Raw genomic sequence first — 21,230 nt, 5'->3', positions numbered from 1 at the left:
GAGGGAGGAGATGCCAGATCTATAGCCGAAGGGGTGTTGTGGCTTTCCTGGGGAAGTGTTGTCTTAAAAAAGAGAAACTCCTGGGGATAGGGACTGACAATGCCTCTGTTTTGACGGGAATTAACAATGGGGTCCATAAAGTGCTGAAGGAGGAGTATGGCCTCAAAGATCTGGTTCTTATTCACTGTGTGTGTCACTCTCTGCAGCTTGCTGTAAGTCATGCTTCCAATGACACCATGCCCCGTAGTGCGGAGTACTTGGTGCGGGAGGCCTACAAGGCCATATATGAGACCATCAACTGTGGGGAGAAACCCTGACAAATAATCAAGGTGTGTGCCACACGTTCGGCTCTCCATTGAACCAGCGGTTTCACGTATTTTGGACCAGTGGGAGGCGCTTAAATTGCATTTCGCATTCACCAAGTCCAGTGAACATTGTTACATGGCTGAGGTTTTGTACTCCATGTACAGTGATCCTCAAAACATCTTGTATCTGACTTTTTTGAATTCAGAGGTACAGTTGGCCATCAAGGCATTTGAGGGAGAGCAGGTAGATCCTCTTAAACTTCTTGACAGCTTGGTTAGCCTGATAAAGTCTGTGAGTAGCAGGGTGCTGAATCCACTGGCAAATATTGATGTACTCAAAGAGCCAATTGATAGCTACATCAGTCCCAAACCGTACTTTGGTTACCTTTTTGAGTCAAAGGCAGCTGAGCTCCACCTTACGCCTGAGGAGAAGAACAATGTCCGAAAGCGGTGTGTAGCCTTCACCATCTCCCTCACTAACGAGTTGAGGGTGAGACTGCCGGACAACATTGAAGCATTGCAGTACATGTCAGCTTTCAATGTAGAGGAAACTCTAAAGCACAATAAGAGCCTGGGAGAAATAGAAAAAATAGCCAAACTCCTTGGCTACTCTCCTGCAGAGATAGACAAGATTGTCCAGCAATGGCGTGTCATCCATCTTAGTAAGTGGAATGAAACAAAAAACACAGTGGGCTTCTGGAGTGAGATTTGGAAGTTCAGGGATGCAGCTGATATCAACCCATTTCAGGAACTTGCCATGGCTGCTCTCTTGCTGTGAGCCAGCACAGTGTGTGTGTGTGTGTGTGTGTGTGTGTGTGTGTGTGTGTGGAGGGGGCTCCAAAAAAAAACAAACAATGAACCTGAATTAGGGCAGATTAGTTAACATATTTTTTTTCTATTGTCTCTTTTTGGCCCGTTTAGATCATTAATGCTGTCGAGTTAAAATCGTCTATACAAAAAAAATGTTAAAAATGTTATAGTTATGACAAAAAATGTTCATGTTTTACTGTGACTTGTTGTAGGTGGAGCATAAGGTTAGAAACTAAACCAAACTTAAGAAAACAAAAAAGAAACAAACAAAAACAAAAACCTACAAAAAAAATAAATAAAAAACCTAAGTAACTCTGCCAGCGTCTCTTTTGGGTCACTTTGCTGGTCCCAAGCCCGGATAAAGGAGGAGGGATGGACATAGAGCTAGGAAATACACCCCACATAACAGTCTTTTGGTTAAATTTTATATTCTAATATTTAACAATACAGGGCAAAATTGATTTATGTAATGTGGTTCTAGACAAAGCATTAAAGTTATTTTGAGAAGTGATGGCCTATTTCAATGGCAAAAAAAAAAACAAGAATCAACAGAAGAAAGTTCATTTGTAGTTCTAAACATATTTAGGGTGTTTTTACTCACTTTTTGTCTCTCCCACGACCGTATTCCTCTTGTCCATTACAATTACATGCAAATGAGAAATTATGCAAAATATGCGATGACATCTTCTAGCGACTTTTAGGACAGCCAATAGCTACTTTCCTTACTTAGGAGTTGGCACCAATGAACACACTTCAACCTTTAACCCCCCATGTACAGAAGGACAGACACTACGCAATTAATTACAGATTGCACTACCAGTAGACTGGAGATTCACAGTTATAGCATGCTTTAAAAAATGAATTAGTTCAAACTTTGCAGTTTTCTAAATGGAACAGTTCAGCATTTGGGGAAATACATCTCTTTGCTTTCTTGCTGAGAGTGAGATGAGAATTGTGACCAATACCACTCTCACAATAGAAAGTATTTGCAAAACTGTTCAAATAATTGTTTAATCTGTTTGACCTTTGTAAAGACTTGACCTGTGCACATGAAATATTGTGTGAGTAGGTGCAGAGAGACTCAGACCAACAGGAGGTGTGCAGATGCAGAATGAGATGATTGGCCTGTCTGCAACAAGGGATGTGAGTGGGTGTAAGGTCTTATAGTTTTGGCTTTATATTATCAACATTATTCAACAACATATGAAATGCTTGGCCTTCTATAATCAATATTATAATCTGCATTAGCAAATATATCTACATGTTAATTTTAGTATCATATGCTTTATAATTTACTTTTGTTTTAACCATTTCACTTGTCTTTAAGAGTGCAGGAGACTTGGAGCTGACAATAACAGAACCTGTGTAAGGCTGTAAGCAATAGACAGGAAACCACAAACTGGAACTAGGCCCTAGTTGCATAGCAACGCTCCTGGTTACAAGAGTAGAAGAGAAGTGAGTAAGAGGTGCTTTCTCTAAAACTGTCTCTGTGCTTAGGGAATTGAAAGGTCAGGATGTTGTTCTTAGAATTTCACAGATCAAATCTGCCTGGCGACAAGATCACCAAATGAGGGGTCAGAACGAGGTCAACAAACTAACCAAGGAACGAGGATGAAGGACAACATGGATGACATCAGATCTACCATCATTTGCATATTCGAAAAACTGTATAATTAGACTGGGTTCAGGATTATAGGCGTTCTTCTTTGCTCTGAAGGCAAGTCGAACGGTTTTGCTGTTTAGAATCAGGGCCTCAGATAGAGAAAGAACCCAGAGCTCTGTAATTGCTTTTCTTCAATATTGTAATAAATATTTTAAAGGTTGTTCTGACTTCGACTCTTCCTCTCAAATGAACATGCAGGATGGTTAAGTCCTACAAAAGCTAGACTTGGCAGACAGTTAGCCTAACCTAACCAAGATGGCGCCGCTGTATCTGGCCGGATCAGACGTCAACCCTCTTCGCTCATGTTATTGGCTTGTGAGGTGCTCCACTCGGCGTTGCTCACAAGCAAATCTTCGCCCATTGGTGCTGGCCGCCTTGCCACAGGTCAAGCCTAACCCACCTCATTTTGCTCTCTTTAACACAAGATCACTCAACAATAAAACGTTCCTCCTTAATGACTTTATCTCCACGCAAGACTTTGATATGTTTTTCATTACTGAAACAAGGCGATAATATTCTCTTTTCTGAGCTTCTACCGTCAGCCAATTACCTGTTTTTTAACACTTCGCGCCTCACTGAACGGTTTGGCATCTGTTTTTAAGTCGACATTAAAATGTCGCTTTCTCTTTCCTAAGGTCTACTCCAGCTTCGAACTACAAACTTTTGTTTTAACACTCCACTGTCCAATTCTATGTGCAGTGATATACCGTACTCCTAAATCTAATAATTTTATTAATGAATTTGGTAACGCTCATTCCTCAGTTTGACAGTGTTTTAATATGTGGAGATTTTAACATTCAGTGTCTTGCTTAAGGACACTTCGACACATGGACTGCTGGCACCGAGATTCGAACCTTCATCCCTCTGGTTGGGAGACGACTGCTCCACCACCACACCACAGTCGCCTCCCCCAAATATGGAGGCATACTGGACCTCACCATCTCGCAAGGTGTGGATATATGCATGGGAGTGTTAGGGTGATTTTTATTTTATGCACTTAAGAATGGTTTTATGTTATAGCACACATGTCACTGTTATGTTTATATAGTTATGAATATCACCCTATGTGTTCACTGAACCACTGGTCAAATATTTGCTGTGTGAGTCACTGAAACACTAATGCAATATCATAAGTCTTGTCCACTAAATTACTGAATTTCATTAGATTTATGGCTGTAGCTAAGGGGGCTCATAGTTACTTATCGTTCCTCTGGACCGGTGGACCCAAAGGCGTCTTGGTACAGTAAGGCTCCAAGTTTATTAAAATAGATTAGACGTAGATGAGAAAGCTTCAAAGGGAGAACAGTTATGCACACACACCTGCAGGCAGAACAGTTTTAATTAAGTGAAACGGAAAGCAATGCGTAATATGGAGCAGTTAGTTGAAACCAAAGGAAGAAGTGAGTGTGTATGTAGGAATTAAAGTAGTACAGGTATTCTTCCCCTTTGTAGGGCGCTGTCCACGATGATTGGAACAGAGAGGACGATTGGAGGACGGACGGACTGAAGGACCAATAACGGGAGAGTTAAGTCTAAACCACGGCTTCTCCCCAACAGTTTTAGTAGTACCTTTTCATACAAATATTGTATACCACTAAGTTGAGGTCAGTCTTTTCTGTTTATCCTAAACAGTAAAGATCCATGTGCACATGTTAATTTTGATCCGTTAATGCATAATAAATTTCACACTGTGAAATATATATCCTCTTATTAGTCTTCAATATAAAAAGAACACGCCTCACAGGAGATGTATCAAACTTCACTTCTTTGTCCACTTTGAGATTCTGACACCATTAAGTACCCATGGCCCTATGTCAACGCCGCAGGATTATTAGTCTGTCTACAGCTCCTAACTTTGCTGCTGCTTTCTTAGCCTTTGAATTCCACTCTTCAGAAGCACAGAGTCTTCCTGCGTGCCCTGATGCTCTTCTCTCTTCGTTTGATTCTACCTGCTCCCAGATTATGGACTCCATCACTCCATCTAGGATGATGAGACCCAAAAACACCTCTGGTTGAATGACACCACCCGTGCCCTGCAGAGGTGCTGCAGACAGGCTGAACGTAAATGGAGGAAGGACGGCATGCACATCTCCCTGGACATATTCAGAGACAGTTTGGTCTCCTATCAGAAATCCGTTAAAGTTGCTAAAACTCAATATACAGTATGTCTAATATCATTTCAAATAGCAGTCACCATTCCTAGAGTTCTTTTGTAATACCATCAATCTGGTTATCAATCCAGGTGTTACCCTGCCCACTGTAGGATCGGTTCAAATATGTAATGAATTTCAGAGTTATTTCACTGATAGAATCAGGGCTATTAGACAAAATATTCCCAAGTTTCCATCCCCCGCATCACCTGTTTCTCATGTATTGGATACTTTAGAGACCTTTACCCCGATCTCTCTGCCCTAACTCAAAAAATTTGTCCTACAGTTAAAGTCTGCCTCCTGCCCCCTTGATCCAGTCCCCGCCAGGATAATCAAGGAGGCTATCGACATGATTGGTCCCTCTCTGGTCATATTTATTAACTGTTGTCTTGAGCGGGGCTTGATTCCGACTACCCTTAAGCATGCTGTAGTGAGACCACTCTTAAAAAAAACTAATCTTGACCCCTCCCAGTTGTCCAATTGCCGCCCAATTTCCCTTCTGTTTTTTCTGTCCAAGGTTATGGAAAAAAATCGTTCTTACTCAATTACAGCCTCATTTGGACCCTCTGGATCTCGCCAACAAGTTTCAATCTGGCTTTAAGCCTCGCCACAGCACAGAATCTGCGCTACTAAGGGTCCACAATGACATTACCATGGCCCTTGATGCCAAGCGGCCCATTATCTTAGCTCTTCTAGATCTTTCGGCAGCCTTCGATACCGTTGATCATGCAGTTTTGCTATCCTGTTTGGAACACCGTGTTGGCCTGAAAGGCGCGGTGCTAAATTGGTTCACCTCTTTCCTGACCAATAGGACCTTTTGTGTTGCTATCGGCGATTTCTCCTCAACGGCAGCCCCTCTTACCTCGGGTGTTCCCCAAAGCTCAATTTTAGCCCCGTTACTTCTTTCCTTATACATGTCACCCCTCGGCTCAATTATATCGAGGCATAATGTTCATTTTCATTTTTATGCAGATGATGTCCAGATTTATATGCCACTGATTCAATATGACTCTAACACCCTTACTCCCCTCCATAACTGTATTCGCGATGTTAAAGAATGGCTATCACAGAATTTCCTTTATTTAAATGACAGCAAGACTGAATACATTTCTTCAGTCCTGACTCAGCTGCTCTTGTATCCAAATTAGGTGTTTCGGCTCCCTTAGTCACTGATACTGTTAGAAACCTCTGAGTGATATTTGATAGTAACCTTATTTTCAGGTCAGATCTATAGTCAAAACTAGCTTTTTTCACCTGAGGATGTTAACGAAGGTGAAGCCCTTCCTATCACATGCTGAGTTAGAAAAAACTATTCATGCTTTTATCACCTCACAACTCGGCTACTGCAATGCCCTGTATGTCGGAATTTCTCAATCTCTTCTTCGGAAGCTACAGCTCATCCAGACTCTTGCTGCGGCTCGGCTCCTCTCGAATACCACCAGATACGCCCAAATCACCCCTGTCCTTTCTTCGCTGCACTGGCTGCCAGTGAAATTCAGAACAGACTTTAAGGTGCTGTTATTTGTATTCAAGTCGATTAACGGCCTCGCCCCCTCATATGTGTCGGATCTCATTTCTGTCTATGCCCCGCATAGAGATCTACGCTCTTCAGAGCATCTCTCTTTGACTGTCCCGCGATCTCGATACAAAAAATGGGGCGATCGCTCTTTCTCTGTGTATGGCCCCAAGCTCTGGAACTCTCTACCACCAGAACTGAGCTGGCCTTGTTGAAAGTAACTTTAAAAACACATCTCTTTAGGCAGGCCTTCAGTACTTAACTCATTTCACTGAGATATTTTTAACTTGTTCTATGTTATTTATGTTTCAACATGCAGTTTCCCCTCTGTTTTAAAGTGTGTGTTTTAATCTATTTTAGGTTTTTTTTTGCTTTTTTCTTTAGAGTACATACGTACTCCTGAAAACAGGAGGAAACAGCCCGGCTCTGTCATTGGAACCTCTAAAACTCATTGTATGCTTTTTGTTTACACTAAAACAAAAAGTGACTACGCCCGACCAAGACGTATCCAGGCACAAAGCAAAACCAACTTGTCGTTTTAGGAAACAAGTGTTTGTTTTAATGCTGTTAATGTTTCTCTTTTCCTAAATCACTTGTTTTGCATCTGTATATGAAATGTGGTTTACAAATGAGGGTGCCACGCCTTGCCTAACATTTCCCAAAATGTTGTACTGTTCCTTTATTGATGTTACTCTTAAAGTGTACATTTTTCTGTGTTTTATACATGGAAATAAAAGAAGATCAATGCTGATGTACACACTGCTATCTCAGTTGTGATCTGTGTTTTGTTGCTGGAGTGCTTCAGAATCAGCTTTATCAGAGCTTTGCGGGAGTGTTTGTATCCAGAATGAAATCTGGACACTTTGGCCTCTAAATACCTCATCTGAATCTCTGTCATTGCCCTCTATTTGCACAAGAACACAAAGATTTGTGTACCTGGATGAGGTAGTGGGAGCAGAGGCTGAGGAGCTCCAGAAGCTGAAGGTGGCTGCCTGCAGACAGGACATCCTGGATCACTGCCGGATCCAGCAGAATCTGGGCAGAGATAAACAAGGTCAGTAGGTTTTTTTTTTTTTTTTTCCAGTTTCACTGCAGCTGGGTTTGAACAAACTAATTTATAAATTACTCTAGAGCTAGATTTTCGGAAAATAATCTGTATTGTCATTTTAGTAATTTTATAAAATTGTATATGTATAACGGCACATTATAAGCTGGTGACTTGTCCAGGGTGTACCTGCTTTTCACACAGTGTTGGCTGATTGGTTCTATCCCTGGGACCCTTTACAGGATAAGAGGCATAAATAAAGGATGGATGTTTTCTTAATGTTTATTTGTTCTGTAGGTACTATTAACTCTATGCATACGTTAAGAATCCAGAACTACCTGTATCTACATCCAATCTCCTTTATTTATTTGATGTATGCGTTAAGCCCTCGTCTTCCTGCTGTTCCCCATACAAATCGTGGCTTTTGTGATGTTTTTCTCTAGAAAGTTTATTAAAACAAATATCACATTTTATGTTCATGATATGCAGTGTCAGGCAATAACAGAAAATGTTTTTTTTTTATCCTGTTTGGCCCAAAACTGGCTCTTTTGTGTCACTGATAAATCAACACAATAAAACAGTTCATGTTAGTGGCAATTTCTTTAATACTGAAGGGTTCTGACAGTAGGAACTCTTGAGGATGATGATTAAATTGTTTCATTATTTATCTTTCGTCTTCTTTTTGTTTCACATTATAGTTGGGTTCCAATTCATTTTAGTTTAGAATCACTGAATATTCAGTACATTCCAGGTTGTTTAAAATGTGTTACATGGTGCAGTAGAGATGGGGAAAGTGAGTGTGACAGATTGCACAGGAAAAAAGACCTGTCTACCAGTGTGCTTGGTTCACCATTACATTATCATCCCATCAGTAGCAACATATTCAGGCAGTTATTACAGCATAGATTGTGCCAGAATGCTTCCTGTTGAGCTAACTGAACAGCAGCTGATATTATCTGCTGAAAGCTTCCTTCTGTTTCCTCCATATTACCCACCCATATGCAACATAAAGCTCTGTAACACAGCCAACATATTCTTAGGCTCTTGGGAACAGAGCCAGGTAGTGTGTAGTGTGTAGTGTGTGGAGGATAAACAGTCCTGATTTGTATCTATTCTGAGCAAACTAACAGGACCACGTGGAGGTAAATATTCCATTAATCAGTGGAATAATAGCTCCGACTAAACATGCCCCATGCAGCTTCAAACAGTGGACTCACCTACTCCAAATGAAATTTTGATTTGGATTTAAAAAACAGTAACAAACCTTTGATAATTCATTCAACAAGCACCGCCCTACATGGCCACAGAGCCGTGACTGCATCAGTGGTGAAAGTGAGAAAAATGAAAAAATATCACCCTCCCATCTCACTACTGTTGCTACAGTGGTGTGCTGAACATTGTTTAGGAGCACTCAGGGGTGTAATTTTGGCTAAAGCCTACTCATTATCATTTCTGAAAAACAGAAAAAGCAGCTTTTTTTCATCTCAGTAGAACAAATCTGAATACAACTCTGCTACCTATTCATGTGAAAAACATTGTAGTCAGCCTTTGTGATGATTACATTCTTCGTTGCATATAAACACACTCACCGTTTGACCACTTTAGCATTCATGTAAACGATTCATTTGAAATCATTACACCAATTGGTTTAGAATGATAGAATATTATCTACTGAATGGATTACAGCTATCAATTCCCGGAAAGCTTTGCTGATAAGCTTTCCTGCTCCTCCTGCTCCTCTTCCTCCTCCTTCTTCTTCTTATTATTTTTCTTCTTCCCCTCCTCCTCCTCCTCCTTCTTCTTCTCCTTCTTCTCTGCAATTAGCTGCATGTGCACCTTCCAGTTTATCACAGTGTGGTTTCCTGGTGTCCAGTTAACAGTACAGGACAGTAACTTCCAGAAGCTTTACATATCGAGATGAAAAGCAACAGTAAGTGGTTATTTGCCTCAGGATGCACTGGGCTTAAATAGAAATACTCTGATTTTTTTCCACCAATCAGATAAAATTCTCTTAATTTATAAATCAATCCAATCATTTCTATTCCTCTTCCTTCACATCACTGCTATTTTATTAAATGAACAATAGAAAACAAACAATGTAGTCAGAAACAAACATTTCCCTCATCTTCTTTGGCTCAGTCAGTGTCCTGGCAGGCAGCAGTGGCAATGAAGGCCGCACAAAATAATAACCCTAATAACGGTGCATGAATGTTCTTTATATCCTGTTCTCCTCTCCACTCCAGAGGCCCACTGTAGCTAGAACCCTTCAACCGCGCACAGCAGAAGCCAGTTTTATAACACTATGGCCAGTTCAGTGTGGGAGTACAGTTCTTGTCCAAATCGACATTCATTTCACTCACTACTTGCAAGCTTCTGTCTGAGGGAAATTACAAAATTAAAGGAGATGCTTGTAAGGCACAATATAGAGGTCTTCTACCCAGGATCTGACCCATGAAGGCTCACTCTACCTCACTCTTTTACCTCAGAAAAAAGAAGCTCTATGGATGGAGAAATTCCATGTCTGTAGGTAATAATAAAATTGAAACACTGCTGGGTTATCCAACTGACTGAGATATTCAGTGTGGTCATGGCATGCAGTAAAAACTTTAGGGAAGTTATTGGCTGACTTTTGGGAGTATCCTGTCTCCTCACTCACCCTGCTGGCCTATGACAGGAGGGAATTTAGTAGGTCATTATTTACAGTGTGGAAATAAGCATATTGCCTTCACCTCATCTGCTATCATCTCTTCTGGGCAGGCAGGAGCTGAGCCACCCAAAGCAGGGCAGCCTGATGTTGACCTACTTACACTGTCTACCCAACTCACTCTTTGTTCATTTCCACTATGGAAATAAAGTAACAAGTAAATCTCTAGACATCTCAGTGGACTGCATCATCTTTAAGGTGCTTACTACACCGTGTTTTGTTGGTACTAAAAAGCTCAAGTAAAGCTATTAAAATGGTCACATAATTATTTTTTGTTGATGGTGTGAGAAAGCAAGGACAGTGACCTCACTGGGGTGATTGAAAATATAATGCTGTGCCTTTCATTTCTGCTTTCTCAAACATTTTCTTATATGGCCTTCTTATTTAGGTCCCCGAACAATGTTCATCAGGTAGAGGAGTGATTATGTTATCAAATCTAATACAGCGCTTGTACACTCCTGGATAACACACTATATTCAAAGGCATGCTGCATACTACAGAGATTAAAGTGGTAATCTGCAAAATCTGTGTTTTGATTTACTTAGGTGGTTTAAAAGTAGGATGCATTGTTGTACATCTACAGCACATTAAACATCTCAACAATGTGAAATTAATCAAAATTGCCCCCCCCTCAAGGAGCTAGTCTTACATAATAATGCATCCATAAAAATGAAATGGATATTTGAGTCTCAAAGAAATAATTCTGCTAATACTGGTGAGTTAGCCTAGCATGTTAATAGCTGGTTGCTGATGGTATAGTGGATGATACTATGCACAGACCTGTAGGCTTTGCTGTGTGCTAGGAGCAGGCCTGGTTGGTGGATTAGGCTGCAGTCTGCCAGTGCTGGCAACATGTTGGTTAGCTTGTTAGTTAGTCCCACTAGTCTCACTAAACTGGGCTAGTTACTTTGGCCATATTAGTTTGCTTGTCAGCGTTCATGACTATTTGAAATCTGTCACATGGGATTTGTGATAGGCACTTTTAAGGATGGATTATGATGCACTGGGCCTTTGGGCACAGACATGTAAAAGGCCTACACTTCTACGAACAAGACACAGATTGCACAAATGATTTGTGGTCAGTTTGTGTCTTCTTATGGTTGTTTTGTGTCCATTTGTAGTTGTTTTACAGCTGTTTTTAGCCATTTTGTGTTCACCTTTACACAATTTGCATCTCTCTTAAGTCGTTTTGCACATTTTATTTATTTTGTGAATGAAATTTGATGTACAAACATTGATTTCACATGCATCCATTTTTATTAGTATAGTAGGGTTTTGTTGATTGACAAGAAGAGGACTTTGGTAGGACACTTGGTATGTCTCTAGGTTCTATTAATCAAACAGTGTTGGTTGTGTTGAGTGTCTGGGTGAAGCTAAGGTGAAGGTGGGTGAAGAGGGGTGGTTCTGAGATGCTGGAATATGTTACTGAGTTTTCTTAGTGTAGTGTGCCCTGTGCTGGTTATTGAGAGGGTGCCCACTTGATGACTCTGTAGACTTGCCTACGTTATTACTGTAGGTATACACCCAGTGTCATATGTTATTTGCCTTTTGTAAGACAAGTCAAAGATTTATGTGTGGGAAGGTTTCTCCTACTAGAGAGGTTATTATTAGTGGTAGGTGGGAGGCTGGACTACTGAGTGGAGCGTGGCCTTCCAATGAAACAGCCTATCATGCCAGATAATGCAATGTAGACTAAGCATACTGTATATTCTGTACAGTAAGGGCTCATTAAGCAGCGCTTTCCTTAGGAAAGTGGGATTCAAGGACATTACTGTAGCTGTTAAGAGTACTCAGTAGTACTGCAGGGCCCAGTGTTAGGTCAGACATTCCATTATATATATTATATTAGAACTGGCCTTCCATCCACTTTGATCACATTTCCCACATCTATAAATAATGTTGCTAATAATCTTTTTATACTTTTGGGTACATAAAATTTTGGCCGCATTCACCACTGCTGTTAAGTGGTTTTTGCTCTGGTGTGTTTGGCACTTCTCAGGTAGAACTTATCAATAAAACAGTGTGTTTTTTTTTTATGTTTCTGTAGACACTGCTTTCTCTGTGTCTGTTCAGGTCTCCTGGCCATTGCTCATACTCACCTGTCCAGTGTAGGCGAAGTCTAAGGCGTGCTTTAGTCCAACGCTGGTCACCCCTTGCAGAGTCACTTCGTCTGCTTCACTCTCCACCATGCACAAGCTGAACATGGCCTGAGGACACGCAGCCAAAACATGGAGGTCAGCTGAGAGACCACTGCATCACAGATATTTCACCTGGCACTTTCTGTCTTTGGTTTAACTAAAGTTGGAGCCAGGCAACATGAGACTGGATTATAAAATGTTCAATAATCATGGGTGTTAATGGTAAAATCAATCCAGCTTTGTTCTTCCAGCCCTGCAGTGCTGACTCTGTAGGGTGATCGTATTATATCTGTAAGTTATTACAGCATTAACAGCTTGAAAAAACTTTTTTTTATGTGTACGTACTGGGAAAAAATAGCAGTTAATCAAAACCTGCCAGACACAACATCCTAGAACTCCTACGTATTGATTGGCCTGCCTTGTATCCAGAGGTCAGCAGAAATAAATAGCACAATCAGTAATGTCTGTTATACAGCTTCTCTGTCACGCACACAAGCATACACAGTCATGTGTGCACACCACACTCCGTGTGAAATCAAAGCATCGAAGGCAGCATTGGCAGTCTGGTCGTGCTGTGCAGGAGTCCAGTTTTGCTACTCGCTAATCAAAGCTATTGACTGGTGTCACACCATGAGGTGATGATGGAACCATTGATCAAGGGCAACCAGCAGAGTGCAACAGAGTGAGAGAGAGATGATGGGTCAAATGGCCACAGTGAAGATCACCTTGACTGTCTGCCTTTTTTGTTTTGAAGGAGAGCATAGTTAAAACCCTTATGTTTATAGTTTTCTGGATTGTAATGGGACATAACAATCAGTTTTCAGACATCATAAATTATGTCTGAAAACTAATTGTGCCTGGTGTGATCAATTTCTACTGCACAGTAGCCTTGTCTCTAGCTAACTTGCAGTTTCACATATCTTGCTCTGCACTATCTCCACTCAGAAACTGGTGAATAACACGCTTAAAAGGTCCGGGCTAGTTAGTGTCACATATCTTTCTGGCATGAAAGCAACATTCATTACCATCCAGACCTATCTAGTCCTTCCTGATTCATAGCGCACATGAACTTAATTAGCCACTGACCCCCGATGGCAAACAGCTCCTCTGTATTGTGAGAGTGATGTGTGAGACAGGATCAACTTGAGGACATGATGAGTTTTAACCTGAGCCTCCATGTCTCTCCTCAATGCTCAGCCTTGTTGATTCACCAGTGTGCTAAATAACAATCCACTGGTCCACTGAGCATAGGAGAGCCTGTGGCTACACCTGGGGTGTGATAGTGCCTGAGCAGTGGTCAGTGTGTGCGTAAGTGTAAAACAGAAAGTTAAGCAGGAAGTAAAAAACAAAGTGCATGTGATGGAGACAGAAATGGAGCGGCCTACGCTTTGCTTGTTTGCTTACTAGGAGTGTTCGCAGAGCTGTTCACCCCCAGCATGAAAGCTCCTGACCTTGGTTGTGGAGCCAAGGGAGCACTGATGCTCATGGAAGGATCCTCTGAATGAGGATATAGATCCAGCTCAGAGACACACTGAGCCACAGAGCCCCACTCACTGCAGTCCTTTCACATGGTGGTGCAGTGGGAGTGCAGTGCAGCGGTTAGTCTGACCTGACAGTGCAATTTATGCACGTCTGCTTGGGGTGATCGCACCAGAGAGGAATCGTGACTCCCTCAGACACCCAATGACATGGTGCAGTATTCAGTGATGTTGTTTTTTTTATGTCTGAAGAAAATATTCCCTTTTCTCTAAGGGCCCATGGCTATATTTGCAGCCAGATACAGCACAGAAATGATATGATAACTTACAATGACAAAGGCTCAACTGCTCTGGTTGTTGAAGACCAGTGTGGCTACAAGCAGTGCTGGACTAAAGCTGCTAATCATTGCAGTTTTGTGCCACTATTCTTCATCTTCAAGCCAAGAAATTAGCTAATTTTACATGTATTCAGGGTATTTAACAGAATTTGACTTTTAATGAGGAACAGTAGCAAAATCGCATCAAGACCAGATAATCCAGCTAAATGTTAGTTATCTTGAATTAACAGTATGCCTTTATTTTTAAATTGTAAGCTGAAAGAAAATCAATACCATGATCAGCATTCATATAAGACTCAGTGCTATAATTGCACTTATACTGCATGGCCTCCCAGCATGCACTGGGAAAATAAATTCATATGCATATATTTTCAGTATAAGTGAATCTGACAATTATTTTTTCAATTAATCAAAATTAAATTGTCTATGAAATGTCAAAAACACCTGTCAGGGCTTTACAGAGCTGAATGTGATGTCTTCAAATGTCTTGTTTTACTCATCTAAAAGTCCAAATATCTAAAGTATTTCAGTTTACTGTGATATTTGATCAAGAAAGGCAGAAAATCATCTCACCGAAGAGGCTGAAATCAGAGAATATTTGACATCTTTTCACTATTTATGCTTGAAAAATTACTGAAATAATAAACTGATTATCATAGTTGCCACATGTTTTTCTGTTGATCAACTAATCTAATTCATGTAAGGTTTTCCAGATAGTGTAGTTTTTTTGTTGTTTTTTTAACAAATTCTAAGAAATGAAAAATCCCAATTTTGTATTAAATCAGAAACAAAGAAATCATGCTAGCACAGTCACCTGCATCCAGAAAAGGGGGTGCAGGTCTTTCCTTAGACATCCAATATATTATGGGTTCTACTGTATATTGCACTACATAGATATACAGAAATACTGTAAATAATATACAGACCGATAGATTTGTTTAACCCAACACTATTGTGGCTGTTATATGCAGTGCAAGAGATGAGTGCAGTACATCGCCCTGTACACCACATCCTCACACACCTCAGGCATCTAGTAGACCACACTGTCAAATCAAGTCATACTGGAAGGCAAAGAGAAGGGATTAGCTGTCAGTCATGTGGTCTACACAAATAACTGTACATCTATCTTAAAATAGCACTGGCTTCACTAAAGGGTAAAAGAAGTAACACAAGGGGGGGTGTCTTGCCCAAGGACACTTTGACACATGGACTGCTGGCACCGAGATTTGAACCTTCAACCTTCTGGTTGGGAAATGACTGCTCTACCCACCGTACCACTGTCACCTCCCCAGAAGTGGCACAGAGAGAGAGAGAGGAAACACAGTCCCTACTCATGACACAAGGCACATTGGTCTCATCAGTAAATGAACTAAATGAAGCCCAGCAGTGGAGTCAGATGACACACTGAAGATAAGGTTATTAAGCCTCAACAGAGGAACGAGGGAGCAGACTAAGTTTTCTTCCTTACTGTAGTAGGCCGATCTAATAATCCAAGCTCTGGTATAAAAGTGTTGTTTGACACAGCTGGGATTTGTAAGAGCAGCATTCAAACTACGGAGCCCAAGAACAAAAGGAGAACAAAAGTGAAGAGGACAAACTAAAGGAGGAGAGGAGTGTTACTCGCCCACCATCAACTCCTAGCAGAGAGCAGTAAGAATAACCTTCGCACATACACACACTCACACAGGGGAGGAATTATCCCTAGGCAGCTTGGACATATTTAATCTGCCTCTCATTTTCAAGAGGGATTCATTTCTACTTTCTAATCTCCTCAATGTCCCTAAATCGAATCTGATGGGTGTACTTTTCTCTGTCCTGCCCATCTCAGCAAATCTCCTGTCTGGCTGTCTGACAGCTTCAGTCCTCTGTGGCTGAAATACAATCAGACTGGCGCCTCGGCCAGAGACCACAGGAAAGTAAACACTGGGGCTCGGTCCAGGTGGTCTCGTAGAAGATGATCTGCTGTAGCACTTTTCATTTAGAATGAAGCTGTCAATGCAGTGCATATTTAGCACCATCTACGCTTGTAAACCATCTTCATAACACAAAAATTCATTTACTTTTTTAGAATTGAGTTTTTCCAAGACTTTTGCTGCTGGCAGCACAGAAGAGCCCCTGAGACAGTATTTTGTCCATTGTGGGAACCTACAACCCTCCACTAATAATCAGTGCTAATGAGTTTCTTTCAGCTGGACCAGCAGCCATGTGAGACAGATTTATAGATCTACCAGCCCTGAATATGGTTACATAACACTTTGTCACCTCTAGCACATCAGCAGTGGGCTACACTGCCTGACTGAAACCTGCTTTATATAGAATGGCAAATATCAGCTTGACAAGAGTAGAATCAATTGTAAAGCCTAACCACTGTCCATACAAACAAAGGAGGTGAATGTATGTTCCTGTTTCATTTTCAATACATATAATACGGTCCAGGACTCACCCTGAAGTAATCGCTGCATGCTGCCAGGACAGCTTTGTGGGCATGGAACTTCTGCTCACCGGCCACCAGCGTGACGTCACACAGCAGGCCGTCTTTCCTTTGCTGGTTGAGGGCAGAGAGGACCGAGTCCTGGTGGGACTTTGACTGGCAGAGCCTCTGTCCTGTCAGCATCTCCCTGCTGCTCCACACACATGCACACACACAAGGAGGATATGCAGCTTGACCGGTGGATAAGACAGAGCTTTTTTTTTATGTCAATTACACATTGATAATAATAGTACATTTACTACTTGTGCTACTGCTATCACAATGACTTTGGTGATCCCTTAACCTTCAACTAGTGCAGAATTTTAATCTGTGCTATATTTTGTTTTAGAACCAAATACCTGCAAAGGGTAGCCTGCTAACGTAATGCTGAACATGGTTAATATTGTATCTGACTTGTGAGCATGTTGTCATTGGCATCTAGTTCAAAGTTCCATTGTTGAGCCTCACAGTGCTGCTGAGATTTTATATTTATGACAAAGCAGTCTTTTTGAAAATGAACACAATGACCAAACAAGTGACATTAATCTAAAAATATATACAATATATGTCATATTTGCTTAAATTTTCATATACAGATACTAGCAGTCTGTGAAAGTTTGTACATAGTTCAATCATCACACAATGAAAGCAGTGGGTTGTTAAAGTCATTTTCTGTTTCTGTGTACAATATGCAGCACTAAAACAATGTAAATTATTTTTCTTAATTTTTAATAGAAAGAATAATTAAATGAAATGCAATGTAGACCAGTGACATGTTCCTAATCACACTAATAACTTTGTAATGAATGAATTTTCCATTATGTGCCCACTCACTCTGACAAAGAACACGTTCTCTATGTGCCTCACAAATCTCTAGTCAGATTCTTTACAGTGCATGAGGCAAACCGCATCTGGAATAGCATGGCTGACTGACTGAAGAAGTCTATGCTGTGGCCCCTTGTCATAGTACTTATACCCTATTTTCCAACCCATCCTTAGTGCCTCTACTTAAATCCATCCATCAGCTGCAGCCCAGCCTGTCCATCCAAGTCCATATCTGTCCACTTGCAGTCCCGGCCATCACTATAATGCTGCTGTCTATCTGCCAGGAGGCTTGCTCCGTCACCTTCATGGTGATGGGGTGTAAGCTAAAGAAAATAATGGGCATGCGTAGGCGCATGTGTGCACTAGGGGCTAGAGGTAGGAAGAATGATGAGTCAGGCTATTTGTTCAGTGGTTGGATTCTGCTGAATGTAGAGCTAAGGGAGAAAATGACAAAACTGCATGGATGAGAGGGAAAGGAAATGACATGATTTTACAACCCAGAGAGGAAGAAGTGCGATGGTGGATTTGAGGAGGCATCGAAGCCCTTGATGATGATAATGATGATGGAGATGAATATATAAAAATATGTGGATGAAAATGTTATACAATAATGGTGATCAGCTTGAAGGTGAAGACTGTGATGGCCTGTACAGATTTAAATGGCTACATTTCTTTTAGAAGAATGGCCAAAACTGAAGCAGCAGAGGCCAACAGAGCATGTCGCTAGCATGGGTCAAACTCCAAATATCCTGGATCCTGCATTTGTCCCACAATTCAACAAATAGCATCTTTTTGTTAAGCTCTTCTCCTTTGTCTTTCAGACTTCATACCACCAGTGTGTTCTAAGGCTCAGAGTAAAAAGAAACAAACAAAAAGTCCAAAACTACATAATATCATCAGAAGCATCTGGACAGAGATTCTTTCTAGCCATGGAAAATACAGTATAATACGACTGTTTACAAAGGATGAATATTACACCCTATGACTAGTTAATTGACCTTGACTTATGGGATTGGCAGAATTCTGGCATCTTTTTCTGGTGTGGTACAGTTGTCCAAAGGTGTAGTTCCATTTGTTGAAGCACCGGAGTGCACCTATGACGCGTTGTGCGTCCATGCCTTCTCCTTCAGTGGGTTTAGCCTTGGTGGGTCTAACCTTCTCTACATCCAAACAACACATAAGAGAGAAAGTGAGCAGAGCCTGCACACTGGGAACACCTTCACTGAACAACATATTGAGCTTGCATGGACTTTCCTCAGGGTAAAATGAAAAATAGTGCTCTTGGCGCCCCAAGCAAGTGGCTTCCTGTCTGTGTTTGTGCATATACAATAACTAATGTACTTCTTATAGATTTTTTTGTTTGCATGAGCCTTGTGCATGTATGTGCAATATTTATGGAAGGATCAAGCCACTTACCTGAGGCTGAGTTCAGAAGGCATGCCCCTTGACAAAGACAGAGAAGATGGTGGTGGAGGTGGAGAGGAGGTGCTAGGTGGCTCCTGAGGACTGTAGTCTCCTCAGTGGGCACATACATCAGCCTGATAGGACAGAACAGCACATCAGCCTTACTCAGTCCATCCACTCGACCCAGTCACACAGTGGCATTCAAATGTGCAATGTGTGACGGGATGCAACTGCAGATCAAGCCTAGTCTTGAATCCTTTCTCCTTTCAGGTAAACCGGTGCTGACTTTGTTCTTTCAAGGTCTTTTGCATGTAAAACACAGGTGCTGTGACAGCCAGAGGCAGCTGGACTTCAGAGAAGGAAATAAACAAGCTCAGCGCTTCCCAAAACAAGCTGGGAATCCAAATTACACCAAGTCCTTCTGGCATAGCTACAACCCTGACATATAGTAATGTGCTACAGACCTGAATCTGATAGCCAATAGTCTATTGTGGGCCAATACCTAGCAGAACAACAGAGGAACAGAGGTCAGCAGAGATGCACTCTGACACCTAAGCTGCTCTACTCTGATTGAAAACCTACCCACTCACTTCACAATAAGCTGTCCCAGGTCTTCTTAGAAGGACGCCTGTGTATGAGTTCACCTTAAATGTAGCCAGGGCTGAGAGTACTACTGGCTGCTCTTGAGCGTAGTCGCCAGTGAGATCCGAGTATTGATCTTTTCTAAAGTAACCTTCAAAAGCATGGTTACAGACAACTGCTGTACTGACCACTGAGGTAGAGGACCTTATTCCAACCAAAGTACAGGCCAGGTACAGTATTTCACACCTTTGCCCAGATATGTTTTTGATAATGTGAGCTTAAACCAGAAAATGTCCTTAGATAATGTTTGAAAATCACATCATGAGTGGCCTAATATTCTCTCCATATTAACACTGAGATATAGGCTCCCACATGTCTGGGGTCTGAATATATTTAGGATCTGATCATCACAACAGTTGGCCCATTGTTTCCTGCAAACCACTGTAATCTCCTGGCTGAAAACAACCACACTGGAACGCGCTGTCTTTTACGCACAAGCGTCAGTTCGGATGTATGCATGAACAACTCACAGGGAACTGAAATGGGGAGTAGGAGGAAGGTTTGGGTTGCCAGAGAAGCAGACACCATTAGTGCATTAACTGTCACTTTCCAAAAGCTTCCAGCTGACAAAAGGTCTCCTAGCAACAGGCCAGCGCCTCTGTCCACAAACTATGGGGGCGGAGAACGGAACAACATCCCCCGTACGAGCAGAATAGTCCTGTTGCATCCATCGCAGAGCGCAACCACATAATCCACACCAAATTCTATAGAGAGCACCTTTCCGACTTTACAGGAATTTACTGTATTCAGCTGCCTCTCATCTCATTGTGGCACAAGCTTACGCACCTCATATGAATGCGGCATGAGTCAGTCCCATCCTCTCTGGCGGCATCAGCGTTACAAATGTAATTTGATGTCCGAGGCTGGGTTCTTTTACATACGCGGCGAGAGGACGGAAGAGCACAGCGGAGAGCAGATGCAGCCGGTTATCATGGACACTTTGTTGGTTACACTGCAGCATCTAAATTATCACATTATAACCCCGCCCCTCTAAGGCGGTCACATGAATGCGGGTATAGAGGGGATTCAGCGCCTCCAGGTGGATAATTGGGACACGACAACTTGTGCCAGCTCCTGGATGTTCACCGCATACAGTACTGTATGGTAGGCGCCTGTAGGATGGCTGATCGAGGCTTTGTTGAAGCTTCGACACAGTATTCAGAAAGATGGTTCATTGCTCGAGGCTTCAGTGACACAGTGCTCGAGTACAGAACAGGGCAGTGGGTGTGCATGTGTAACTGTTTATGAGTTTTTATTGAGAAATAACAGTATATCCACAGTTTTTGGACACAAGCGGTTACTCCTTTTACAGACTATTTCTCCAGCCTTGGAAAAAACCTGTTCACATGGCACAGATGAGTTTGGGGTACACAGGAAATGCTTGGATAATTTATAGAGGTTTGGGTAAACAGTTTTATGGGTGGCCCAGTATGTGAGGGGGTCCTCAGTTCTTTCCAGGGGAGGATCAGCCAGGTATCATTTCACTTCCACAACTGCATTACCTGTGGCGCTTTGCATGTGCCTGGCTCTGTGTGCAGCGTGATCCAAAAGTCTCCACAGGTCAACTCCTGAAAAATATTGAAGATCATCATCACTAGAAATGTCACGAATCATGCCTTATTCAGAATCAAATAAAAAAGAAATACCTGTGGAGGCTGCTGCTGCTGCTGCTAGGCGTTGTTTATGTTGATTATTTTTGTACATTCTGTTATCAGACGCTCTTTGACACCGGCTGGCCCCCT

At 41.7% G+C, this 21,230-nt stretch overlaps 1 protein-coding gene across 1 annotated transcript; it reads right to left on the bottom strand.

Annotated features, from left to right (window-relative positions):
* Positions 1-6,317: 6,317 nt before the first annotated feature.
* Positions 6,318-20,520, bottom strand: LOC109953384 (kelch-like protein 32). The gene is made up of 6 exons (XM_020588858.1): positions 20,275-20,520; positions 18,859-18,980; positions 16,591-16,768; positions 12,293-12,400; positions 7,381-7,479; positions 6,318-6,410 (listed from the first exon to the last, which is right to left on the bottom strand). The coding sequence occupies exons 2-6, from the start codon at positions 18,879-18,881 to the stop codon at positions 6,318-6,320; spliced, it is 501 nt and encodes a 166-aa protein (XP_020444514.1). The 5' UTR covers positions 18,882-18,980; positions 20,275-20,520.
* Positions 20,521-21,230: the final 710 nt, after the last annotated feature.

The sequence above is a fragment of the Monopterus albus genome, unplaced genomic scaffold, assembly GCF_001952655.1.
Source record: "Monopterus albus unplaced genomic scaffold, M_albus_1.0 scaffold649.1, whole genome shotgun sequence".
Taxonomy (NCBI): domain Eukaryota; kingdom Metazoa; phylum Chordata; class Actinopteri; order Synbranchiformes; family Synbranchidae; genus Monopterus; species Monopterus albus.
The sequence above is the reverse complement of the archived record's forward strand: the minus strand, read 5'-3'. Positions and strand labels throughout refer to the sequence as shown.